The 12,998-nt window shown below is 39.9% G+C and overlaps 1 protein-coding gene across 4 annotated transcripts; it reads right to left on the bottom strand.

The window, feature by feature from the left end:
- Positions 1–457: 457 nt before the first annotated feature.
- LOC309717435 (uncharacterized protein) lies at positions 458–11,707 on the bottom strand. Of its 4 annotated transcripts, none has more exons than XM_082552012.1 (6): positions 11,168–11,707; positions 9,470–9,680; positions 4,912–5,271; positions 4,115–4,384; positions 1,527–1,580; positions 458–1,400 (listed from the first exon to the last, which is right to left on the bottom strand). In XM_082552012.1, the coding sequence occupies exons 2-6, from the start codon at positions 9,561–9,563 to the stop codon at positions 1,303–1,305; spliced, it is 876 nt and encodes a 291-aa protein (XP_082408138.1). In that variant the 5' UTR covers positions 9,564–9,680; positions 11,168–11,707; the 3' UTR covers positions 458–1,302. The 4 variants fall into 4 exon arrangements, with proteins under 4 accessions (XP_082408138.1, XP_082408139.1, XP_082408140.1 ...); XM_082552013.1 differs by having other exon boundaries at positions 1,527–1,577; XM_082552014.1 differs by having other exon boundaries at positions 4,912–5,223.
- Positions 11,708–12,998: the final 1,291 nt, after the last annotated feature.

The raw sequence follows: 12,998 nt of genomic DNA, 5'->3' as shown, positions 1-12,998 counted from the left end.
CTAGGCTGAAGCATCCTTTCAACACGCTGCAGGGTTTCTCTTCTTTTTTGAAAGTCCTCAAAATAATATTAAGCTGTTATTTTACCTCTCTGTGCAACTTTATCAACACTGTGTTATGTCCTTTTAATGCTTCAGTAATAAATCCCTGTTGGGGCAACTGAGATTTCAGTGGAGATGAAACTCGAGATGCTGGTTTTTGGTAATCCAGACTACGCAGCAACGTATGAATGACTAACATCATCTGAGATGTTAAAATTACAAGAAATGTTTCAGTTCATAAAGAAAAAACTCTGAGTGTAATCGTAACGATGGTTTTATACCTCTGAGGAGCCAGGAAGTGACAGCTAACAAAACAAAACACATTTCTGATGAAAGAGGAACCAGAACAAAGTTTCACAAAGATCCACAACAGCAAAACCTTTCAAAATAAAATGCACAAAAGACAAACAAAGACCTGTAAGAATCACGGTTTATTCACATATTATAGTTAGATTAATAATTCATTCCATTAGTAATGCATGTAAACATTATTACATTAATAAAGATCCCATGTATGTAGGAGTTAGAGCCATAGCTGATAGGTAGATGTTGTCCCTGGTTAAGCTTTTAAGGTACAACACGCTAATACAAACCAGGAGCGTCTAAGAAACAGAAACGTGCGCTTTAAGGTGCTTATTGTAAAAACTCTGCGTTTATAATGAACTGAAGCTGTTAGTAGAATTTAACGAAGTAGCCGCTGTGTCTCTATGTCAGCATAGTGTCTCAAACAGATATTATCTCGAGGTAAAAACATGGCTGGGCTGTCCTGGCTGACTTTGACATCTAATACTTTTATTTCTGGTGTTTTATTGTGAAGCACTTTGAGATTTTTATCTGTGAAACGTTTGACATGAGTCAGTTTTACTTACTGATGTACTGTAATATCAGTTTTTGTGAAAGAATAGTGTGGTGAGTTAGTTGAACCTTTACTTAAAGGCAGCTCTTTAACAGTAAACCCTCATTTACAATGGCGGCTTGGCAAAGGGGAAAAAAACAGGGTGGAGCCCCCTGGTGGTGAACATTTCAGTTAAATTTTGCAGCGTTTTTTGTTTGTTTTTGTAGTTCGTTCCCTCGATAGTTACCACTTTAATGTCTTTTGTTACCTTGATGTGTTTCTAAAAGTTGAGTGATGAGGAAACTGATAAATATTTGCAGCCTTTTATCACTGATAAACCTTTACTAAATATTTCTGATTATTTCCGGGCAGACTGGATCTCCACAGCTGCATCTCCGCCTCTCCATTCCAGCCAGATGCTGATAAAGTCATCTGCACATCAGCATGGCGCTCAACAGGCCTATGAGGACGGTGACAGGCACCAGGAGGAGGGCCACGTACAAGAACCACGGCTCTGGGTACACGCCTGAAATCAAAACGCACAAAACCCTTTGTGTGAAGTTTGATCCCATTATCAATAACACACGAGTGCAGTGTTGGAGTCCTTTTTCCAGTAAGAGCATATTTCTAGAAGCTTAAACGACAAACTCACCATGACGCGCTGATGAACATGTAGTGGACTCATTTTTATCACCTTCTCCAACTTCTGAAACCAATGAGAAAAAAACCTTTCACGATTAAACAGGTTTCCTCTTCAAAGATACACATTGTACATGAAATCGGTTTAAACCCCTCAGAGTGAACGTCAACATAGGGAGAAAGAAAGAAAGACCTTTCATGGACTTTATGTCCAAAAAAATCTGTACTGTGTTGAAGAGACAGCGCCTGAAGTTGTTAGAGAGCCAGGCTGTACTTTTGTGTAATATCAACGTTGTACCACAAGATGGCGAAGTGAGTCAGTCAGGCTAGTCGTTTAGGTAAGCATGCTAAAACATACCTGTAGTTACTTCTTTCCTAGTCTTTAGACACTTTACTTACATAACCACTGAAGAGGTTGAGCAAAGGGGTTCAAAAACTTGCTAAATTTACCATAAGGTAAAAGTAATAGTTTCTGAAAAACATTTAGTAAATCTACAAAGATTTAATGGCCAGTTTATGAAAAGAAAACTTGTGACTATATGAGAAAAAATGTCAAATTTATAAGAAAAGCTACACCAAAATAAAATAAAAGCAGACGACCTGCTGTGCCGTCGGAAAAAGCACGACAATCACATCATTAAGGAATTATTAGCTCATGTTCATTCAACGAAGTCATCTTAACTACAACAATATAACATGATATATCACTAAATTCACAATTTAAATTAAAGTAAGAAATACCAAAAACTTTAATAAACTGTAGAAAGTATAAAGTCCAGATTTCAGACACACAGCTGCTGTGCCCCTAAAAAACATTTTAGCTCATCTTTTAAAGAAGCATAAGCGAACAGAGTCGTGCAAAGAAAATCTCACACAGAAATTCAGGATTTTTCTTATTTCCTGTTAAAAAAATTTCTGTAAAGCTTAATTTTTACTGTTCAAAATCTGCAGTGTCATTGATTCCTCTCAGGAGGACGATGATTAATCTGATGATTGACTCAATCGGAGGTCACTAAAAGCTCTCATTTCTAGAAATATGGACAAATTTATTAAACCCCCCAAAATATGAGTATCCAGAGTTGGGACCAGGAAGCAGAGTTGCAGTCTTACACGCCTCTCTGCAGCTTCTCTCCTCCTGCTACCCTCTCAAAAACCCATCTCCATAGAGACTGTGTCAGCTTCCAAAAAGACAAAAACAAACTAAAACCAGAAACAAACAACTTAAACATAAACAATCACAAAGAAAGAACAATACAGTATCCACATCTGAACCAAAGAGTAAAACAGTGAAATGTGGATTATTAAATATTAGGTCTCTCTCCTCCAAGTCTCTGTTAGTACATGACTTAATAATTGATCAACAAATCGATTTACTCTGCCTTACAGAAACCTGGTTGCAGCAGGATGATTATGTTAGTTTAAATGAATCAACACCCCTGAGTCATTCTAACTACCAGAAATCTCGAAGCACAGGCCGAGGGGGAGGTGTGGCAGCAATTTTTCACACCAGCCTATCAATTAATGAAAGACCAAGACAGACTTTTAATTCATTTGAAAGCCTGATGCTTCGCCTCGTCCACCCCAGCTGTGAAACTCAGAAACCAGTCTTACTTGTTATCATCTATCGTCCACCTGGGCCTTACACAGAGTTTCTGTCTGATTTCTCAGACTTTATATCTAATTTAGTTCTGAGCTCAGATAAAATAATTATTGTGGGTGATTTTAACATCCATGTAGATGCTAAGAATGACAGCCTCAACATGGCATTTAATCTGTTATTAGACTCAATTGGTTTCTCTCAAAATGTAAAAGAACCCACCCACCACTTTAATCACACTCTAGACCTTGTTTTAACATATGGCATAGAAACTGAACATTTAACAGTGTTTCCTGAAAACCCTCTCCTGTCTGATCATTTCCTGATAACATTTACATTTACAATAATTGATTACACAGCAGTGGAGAGTAGACTTTATCACAGTAGATGTCTTTCTGAAAGCGCTGTAACTAAGTTTAAGAATATAATCCACCCACTGTTATCATCTTCAATGCCCTTAGACTCTTTTTCTCCAAGTGATCTTTCTGAGTTAACTTCAATAATTACTTCCTCCAAACCATCAACGTGTCTTTTAGACCCCATTCCTACAAAACTGCTCAAAGAAGTCCTGCCATTAATTAATGCTTCGATCTTAAATATGATCAACCTATCTCTAATGATCAGCTATGTACCAGAAGGCCTTCAAGCTGGCTGTAGTTAAACCTTTACTCAAAAAGCATCTCTAGACCCAGCAGTCTTAGCTAATTATAGGCCAATCTCCAACCTTCCTTTCATATCAAACATCCTTGAAAGAGTAGTTGTCAAACAGCTAACAGATCATCTGCAGAGGCTTATTTGAAGAGTTTCAGTCACCCTTCTCAATCACTATGTGTTCACAGACCTCTCTGCACTGAATCACTCTTGTCATTAATCTCTGTCTCTCTTCCACAGCATGTCTTTTGTCCTGTCTTCCTTCTCTCACCCCAGCTGGTTGCAGCAGATGGCCGTTAGCAGCAGTGTTGTGATTTGGTGCTGTATAAATAAAATTGAATTGAATTGATTACCAGACAGGTTGCTGTGGAAGATGCTCTTTGTAATCACGTCATCCCTCAGGTGCAGCTGGCACTCGTATTTCCCACGCGACCACAGAGGTACGGTCTCAGAGAGAGTGACGTACGGCAGAGCGGCGTCGGCGTCTCCTGGAGCTGAGGTAACATTTTGGAGTCGACGGCCGTTGTGAAAAATGTGCAAAGAAAATCCAGCATCCCGCGTCACGCTGACCTCACAGCCTAGCATGCAGGGAGCGTGTTTGGTGACATTAAAGACCGTGGCGCCTGAAACAAGAGACACACGTACAGCACGGTCATAGACACATATTTTTACAAAATTCTTTCAGAAGTTCGGGTTTAATCACTGGAACCAGAAGTATTTAACATAAATAATAAATGTATTCACTAATTAAAAGTTCTTTTTCAAACAGAATATCAAACAGGATGTCAGCTCTAGTTTAATTCCTCTTTCATGTGAATCTTTTTACACAGGTCGCCTTTCCCTCGTTGTTTTTCTTTCTGTGTTTTTTACCTCCATACTCAGAGCAAATATTTCACAGCTTTTCTGCAGACTGCTCTGTAGGTCTGCAGAGGAAACTGTTCACGTGCACGTGCCACAGAGGGCTGTTCTGTCCTCCTGACACGGTCTAATGTAATCTAACCCCTGACCTTTAACCTTAAACCTCCTCTCTGTCAGCCAAACTCTGCAGAACAAGAGTCAGTAGATGTGAATACTGTGAAATGTGACTACGTTTGGTCGCCCATGTGAAGCAATAAACAAAAAAACAACAAATCTTCTGCCTTGTATTTACCGTAAACCACAAGGGAAGTTGTGTCCCCCTTCTGCCTAAAATTTCCATTCCTCTCTGTGTGAAGCGAGAGCTTGCACCGGTACTTCCCGCTGTCAGCCCACTGCACACTTTTCAGAATCATTGACTTGTTTGTTGACATCCCGTTATTGTCCAGAAGGGTTGCACGGCTATTGTTCGGGGTCTGTGAGGGGATCAACCGTATGAAATCAGCAGCCATCTCATTTAATTTCCACCAGTAGAGGATGGGCTGGGACAGGAGCTTCTCATCTTGCAGCCGGAGCTCACAGGGCATGATGATATCCTGACCCAGAGCTGCAGAGAGCACAGCAGGCTGGTGAACAGTGACCAAAGAGAAAGCACCTGAAAGACAGCCAGTAAACATGAACTGTCAAAAACAACTTTATTGATATAGCACCGTTAAAAACAGTGTTTACAACATGCTTTAAAAAACAGGAAGTTGTGATGTCATGTCCAAGAGCAGTGTGACACAGAAATGCCCTCTTCCTCTTTAAACCTGTGATTGGTTGTGAATACACTGACAGCAGCACAGACACACAAACCAAAGACCACACTGTTTTATTATTTGTGGCTGTGGTCATCACTGGGCTATTTTACCAACCAATGTGTAGCTTCATACGAAGAACCACTTCTGTCTTGTGGTCATGGGAAAGCTGGAGTGCAGCCTTCTACCCAAGTTTCATACCTCCGTGTCTGATAAACTAGTGCGGCTGAAATTCACAGGCTTTACAGTAAGTATGTGACTCATGAGGGAATGTTTTAAAACTGTTTCTCTGCAGTTACTGGATGCAAAGGTTATAATAAGGAAGGGTCAGCTTTAAACGGAGTCAGGGACAAAACTTACAGTACTGGGTTTTTCCACATTTTAAGTTTCTGTTTAGTGAGCCACTCGAGGGCCACTGTTGTTTCAGGGACCCAAATGCACAAGGAGGAGTAGCTGCCCTTTTATTGAGGCTGATGCAGAAGACAAAACACTAGCAAAGTCCAAAAGATCAAATCCAAGCAGGCATGAGGAGCACAACTGAGGAGCATAGAAGACGTGTTGACCATGCAGGAAAGATTGGAGGAGGTGTTAGACACAGGAGAGAAAGGCAGGTGAAACTAATCAAGAAAATCAGAAACACAAGGAAAACTAATGCAAGGCATGAAAATATGAACAAATTTCAAAGTAAAACAAAAAATAAGGAGAAGTTAGATCGACAAGAATACTAACGCATCAAAGACAAGAGGAGATGACTGAAGCAAGACATGAAGGAATCCAAAACAGAAACACGGAAAATCCTAGAAGCAAATCCAGGTCGCAGGAAACATTATGGTTTGGTTTAAAACACATCCTTTAACAACAGCAACCTTCTTAGTGGAACTTTCAGTTTCATCCATTAACTCCAAATCACAACAACAGTTACCTCGACGTGTTTTATATTGTATGTAATTAGAACTAAATATCAGCAACAACCCCCTATAAACAAGCACTTGGTGACCGCAGGAAGGAAAAACTTCCTTTTAACAGGAAGAAACTTCTGGCTGCAACTGGTTGAGTGAGAGTAGAGATACAGGACAAAAGACAACGCTGATACCTGCAAATTATTAAATACAGTACAAACACATGACAGGCAGACTCATTCCAAATGACATCATGTATGTAATGAGAACAGAGGAGGCTGTTTTATCTTTAAAATTCTTTACTGATATAAACATTTAGTCTGTATTGATGGTGAGAAGAAGAGGTGACATTGCATAAAAGTTTTCCTGCAGATGAATGAAGGTAAAGTAGAAACCAGAACAGTCGTGAGGGTCGCCTGCTGGTCACGCTTCAAGAACTTAAACAAGAAGTGACACAGAGGAATTTTCTTTAAAAATCCCTGAAAGAAGAACTTTGGGAAGACGTTATTTTTAGTGGATCTGCATCGTTACTTGCTTCTATTTTCACTTCCCCCAAAAATATGTACAGTGTACACCAACATTTCCCAACAGCCAAATTCAAGCGCAAAAACTGTTGAAAGTGACAAAAACAACCAATCAGCATAAACATAAACAACAAGTTACTTTTCATATTCTAACTGAAGAGACCGTGATGCTGGTACAGCACTCTCCTTTATGTCTTTGTGCATAACTGAAGTTTAAGTCTGGGACCGGCATCAAAAGCAGTTTGGAACAACAACTCTTCTTGCTAAATGTTTCAGTGAGAAACATTAGCTTTCATCCTCTTACAGTTATAGGAGTGGTTAACCTCTTAATATGCACCAACACTCTTGTGTTAGGGCTGGGCTGCGTTTGCCTCACAATCTAAACAAAGATAATGATGCATATTTCTCGTGGTTCTCAGCGTCCTACTGGTTGTGCTTTGATATAAACACCAAGCTCCGTTTTTTCCTTACATTGCATTTGTGTCTTTGCTCTCTATGAGAGACCAGTGCTTGGTCTTTCAATGAGTCTTTTAACAGATTTGTAGCTCATTAGAATTTAAACTGCTGGCAGTCAGTCAGGAAGTTCACTGAAATGCTGAATGTGTGTAATTCCCATCACAGCTGCACAAGTGAAACTTTCTAATCTCATCTGATCTAAGCAAGCTGTGTTTTTCCGAAAAACACACCGAAGCAGAAACACACCTCTATGCTGATGATACTGATATTTATGCACGCGCTCCCTCTGTGCTGCGGGCAGAGCTTCAGACTGAATATCACTCACAAACGTAAACACTCACAAAGCGAAAACATTTATGGTGTACTCGAAATCTCATCTACAGCACTGTGCTGACTTAGCAGTTTTACATCTGATACCAAAGGGTGTACAAGTATACAAGAACTTGAGAATATGGATGGATGACAAGCTTTTCTTGAACTTGTTTCTTTTAACCCTGTGATATGTTATGGTGGTTTATCTCGTCATTCAGTGTTCATGCCTTTCTGTCTTTAATTAAAAGTCTCTTCATTTTTCATGAATCGGGTGGATTATCATCACAGACTGTTCACAAGAAACAGTGCGGTACATGTGTACCTGTGAAACAGTCTCAGCTACACTCCCCCAAACAGTTGCTTTTTAACATTTCTGGCTGTTTGGAAACCGTTATGTTCGGGACTGCTGCTAGGTCAGCACACTGGCAGCAGATGGCCCCGCCCCTCCCTGAGCCTGGCTCTGCCGGAGGTTTCTTCCTGTTAAAAGGGAGTTTTTCCTTCCCACTGTCGCCAAAGTGCTTGCTTTTTGGGTTTTTCTCTGTATGTATTATTGTAGACTCTACTGTACAATATAAAGCACATTGAGGCGACTGTTGTTGTGATTTGGCGCTGTGTAAATAAATTTGAATTGAATTTCATATTTTTTAATGTAATGTACTTTGCAGAAGGATCTGATCTGGAGCTTATATCTATCGTTGAATTTAACCGTCTCTAGTATCTTGTCTTTAAGCTTGCTGCTACCTTTGCTGGTCAAAGAGATTTGATCCCAGCGGCACTTCCTTCTTACATACAGGTAAATATAATAGATAAAAGCTGACGTGTTTATGTGGCTTAAAATGACAACTTTTGAGTTTGTCTTTTAACATTAGCTGTTAGCTTAGACAGAATGAATGAGTGTATCCCTGCATGTTTGCTAACAGCTGGGATTCTGATTGTTTTAGGAGGCAATTCAGTATCTGACACAGCATTTATGTTACAGTTACCTTTAACATTGAACATGTAACAGTTTAGAACTGTCCACACATTTGTTAAGGTTTTGAGACTGTGGTCATACAGGCTTCAGCCACTCATTGATGATAAGCACCATGTCTGTACCAACAAAACTAAACGATTCCAGCATGATTGCATTTTAATTTGTGAATTGTTGTTGTTAAGGTTTACTTTATCAGTTCCCGAGAAACTATTACATGTTTCAGCTGGTTGGCACCTGCAGAGATTTTACATCTGTCTGTTTAAACCACAGGAAGAGGTAACCTCAGTACTTTGTGTTACCTTGTAGCTAGTCATCGACATCTTCAGAGAGGAAATGGGTCAACTAAGGTAAAATCTTTGCAGCTCCTTAAAAATATATTTTTTTAAAGAGTTCCATTCTGAAACGAATGCAGAGAAAGATTCAGAGAATGAGCTCTAAATCTAAAAAAAGAGCAAGCTAAGAAGTCACATAGATTCATTCACTACAAGCTTTTTATGTGAATAATAAATAAAGTTAGAAAAAATGGGTTAACTTTCAGTTTGGCTGAAAATTAGTTCTGCCCCTCACTGCAGAGGGAAAGATCATAAAAAACATATGCCAGACTCTAGATGTTAGAGTCCATGATCCAAATTATTCTCTTTATTCATGACGAGCTAAGATGTCTCCATTCAGGACAGACTTTTATTGTGAAGGGTCACATTTCTGCCAGTATCTTTGAGGTTTAACACTGAAATGCTCGCAGCTTCTTAAATTAATAACAACACAGAAGCAACTGAAATGTCACATTGCCAGAAACCAAATCAGAAATACGTTTATGAATATTTCAAGAGACGGTTCAGGATCCTCATCACAAAAATAACACAAAATTTAACAAAATAAAACAAACATGTACCTGAGACCACAAAGCAGAGAATAATCCATGATGTCCTCCCCCACTTTGACAAATTCAAGCTACGATGGCGCTCACACGAAACAAAGCTTGACATGTTTCCTGACTGAAACCACAGGATAAAGATTTCCTACTGCGAGAGCGCGCAGATTAAATACTCCAGGGTGGGGTGTGTGTGTGTGGGGGGGGGTCACTTCCTCCCAGCATAACGAATCTGTGTGGGGTACAAAACAAAGCAAAACGAGTTTTGCAGCAGGAGGTTGCTGCCCAACATGTTGATGAAATCATCTCTCATCAGGGTCCAGTGAGTTTCACGATCAGCCTTTTTCAGCCTTTTACACGTTTATTTGGTGTCATGAAAATTTTACAACGTCAAACTTCACTTTTCCTCTGAGTGTTGTTAGAATGTCTCAACCATGTTGGTGTAAAGGGTCAGTCTGATGCACAGGAGCAGATCCACTGACAGTCTGCACCTGTTGGCTGCACACTTTGGGACTGACTCCACTGTATATGTTTGTAGGTTCAGTTTTAAAGAGTAAAATGTTGGAAAGTGTACCTGGTGTCTCAGAGCTGTGACTCCCAGAGGTGGGACCAAGTCATTGTTTTGCAAGTCTCAAGTAAGTCTCAAGTCTTTATCCTCAAGTCTCAAGTAAGTCTCAAGTAATGTCAGGCAAGTCAGAGTCGAGTCTCAAGTCACTGGTGTAAAAGTCCGAGTAAAGTCACAAGTCTGAAATTTTGAATTTCAAGTCCTTTCGAGTCATTAAAAAAACGAAAAAAAGCATGTTGCAGTTATGCTAAATGTAAATATTAGACCATGTAATTTTTAAATCTGTGTTTTTCTCAACACATGACAAAATAGTGAACTTAGAAAATATACACAAATTGTGAAATTGCACCTCTTTAAAATGCAGCTCAATTAAACCTAGCTCCAAGAATAATTTTCACTGACAGTTCTGAGATAAGCTGCATGTTATTCTTGGATGCGGTTGTAGGACCAGCTTTAAAATCGCATGACAAAAAAATCATACACATTAAAAAAAAACTGCATCACCAACGTAGCCTGGAAAACATTTGCTAGTTAGATGAAGTCAGCTATCTCATTGTAGCATATTTATATGCATATTTATAATCATACGGTTCTTGGAGTGAGTGCATACACTCATGAAGTTTAGTAACTTCCGGTCACTGCAACAAGCCCAGGTACAGTTTACCGACGGATGGGTGCAGGACCTTGAAATGCACCGTGTAGAACGGAAGACCATCGTACGTATCATAAGTTTACCAGTCTCACAAATCGTCGTCATAAATACACATTCCTTAACCGTTTATTAATAGGACCTTTGAGCTCAACGGTAATTAATTAGTAGTAGAAATAATTTCTGGTACCCATCACAGAAATGTAGCAGTGACAATAATACTGTATGCTGTAATCGTACTGGGCAATTAGTGATACAAAAAACCTGTTTTATCCTGTGAATAAAAGTATATGTTTTTGTCAATGTACCATAATAACAGAAGCGAAACGCAATATTGTGTCAGGACAATTCACTATTTATGCACAATAAATAAAGGAGCATAGCGCCACAATTTCTGTTCAGCGCCAGACTTGCTTGTAACCTATATCACTAATTATGTTGTGAAAATTACGTATTAACTACAACAGCAGACTGACCTTTGTGTAAATGCTTGGAGCAGACTAACCTGTGAGCTGGAGTGTTCTGAGACGTTATATTTGATCTTTGAATGGCTGCGATCCAGTCGCCTCTTTGTTACTTCGGAAACATGGCTTGAACAATTTCTCTTCAACGACGTAATCCGATAACAACCGATCTCTTTACCCGTCGGCTTCCCGTGGCTGTCATGCGACCGGCTATTGCAGTTAATAATACAACAGCTTCTTGACATTTTTGTGTTTCTTTTTATCGCTGTGTGACTGATTTCAATTGAAAGCCTGCGTGCGCTAGTACCGCTTGCCACGAGTTCCCAGAATCCTTTGCGGTTCTACCCGTGAATGACGTCACATTTTCAATCTCTATATAATATGCATGTTAAATTTTATATTTGGGGTAAAATATCAAGTCTTTTCAAGTAAACCGGTTCAAGTCCAATTCAAGTCCCAAGTCATTGGTGTAAAAGTCCAAGTCAAGTCACAAGTCTTAGAACATTTTTTCAAGTCAAGTCTAAAGTCATAAAATTAATGACTCGAGTCTGACTCGAGTCCAAGTCATGTGACTCGAGTCCACACCTCTGGTGACTCCTCCCACCTGCAGGACTCGTGTTTTTGGTTCTCGTGTTTACTGGTACTGTGATGAAACAGAGGGAGGAGGAGGACGTTCCCATTAGAGGATGTACACAAGGATGCATCTTGTATCAGTTGTCACAGCCAGGCGAGTTTTTTTTTTACTGTAAGCTGATGGTTTCTCTGTGTTTCCTGTTTCTGGCACATTTCTACTCAACGATTTGCACAAAAAAGTCCCCGGCATGTTTGTACTTAGCAGTGCACACACAAAGAGAGACTGTTTTTTCTACTTCTCTATTAATTTTCTTTCATTGCATTGTTGTTTCAGATTCTCAGAAATGTTCCCACACTGTTCAACGATTTACAGACGTTTCATTGTTTCTGTCATGAAGCAGTCCTTCTGTATCAGAGGTACGATGGAGGAGAAAACACTCCCTGGAACAGCTGGAGTGATGTGTGATCGGCTCTTCACTCTCAATGCTGAACATCCAGAACATCCAGCTACACATTTCAGGCAGCCCAGAAAGTTGTTGGACTTGGAGAAACATGCTGATCTTGGATGATACGTGTCGCACCCGCTGCATCCGCAAAGCCACCAGCGTTGTGGAGGACCCCACACACCCCTCACACACACTCTCCATCCTGCTGCCTTCTAGCAAAAGGTACCAGAGCATTCAGGCCTTCACTGTCAGACACTCAGTGACTGGACTGACACACATTCATACACCAAGTTGATTTTGCACATTTCTATTGCAGTGTTGTGTCTGTATCATTGTGTTCTGTCTTTGTTTTGTTTGTTTTTTGCAATTTTTTGCACTTCAACTTATTGTTAACATCAAATAGTAAAAGGACTGGTGTTTGTAAAGCACCCTTCAGCTGAGCACTCAGAATGCTTTCTGCTGCAAGTCTTGTTCACCCAGTTACACACACACACACGTGCACAGACATACACACACACTTTAATTTACAGCATGTCTAAGTACAATCGAACACTCAGTGATGTCGACCATTACGTATTATTCATCTCTGGCTCTGTCTTCCTCCCCTCACTCCAACTGGTTGCAGCAGATAATCCCCCCCTTCCTGAAACTGGTTCTGCTGGAGGTTTCTTCCTATTAAAAGGGAGTTTTTCCTTCCCACTGTCAACAAACGCTTGCTCATAAAGGGTCACATGATTGCTGGGGATTTCTTTGTTTTTAGTATTGTGGGATCTTTACAATATAAAGTACCTTGAGGCAACTGTTGTTGGGATTTGGTGCTATATAAATAGAACTGAAGTGAATTGTTGAACTT

The sequence above is a fragment of the Aulonocara stuartgranti genome (assembly GCF_965226115.1).
Source record: "Aulonocara stuartgranti genome assembly, chromosome: 11".
NCBI lineage: Eukaryota > Metazoa > Chordata > Actinopteri > Cichliformes > Cichlidae > Aulonocara > Aulonocara stuartgranti.
Note: the sequence above shows the minus strand (reverse complement) of the source record. Positions and strands in the feature narration are given on the sequence as shown.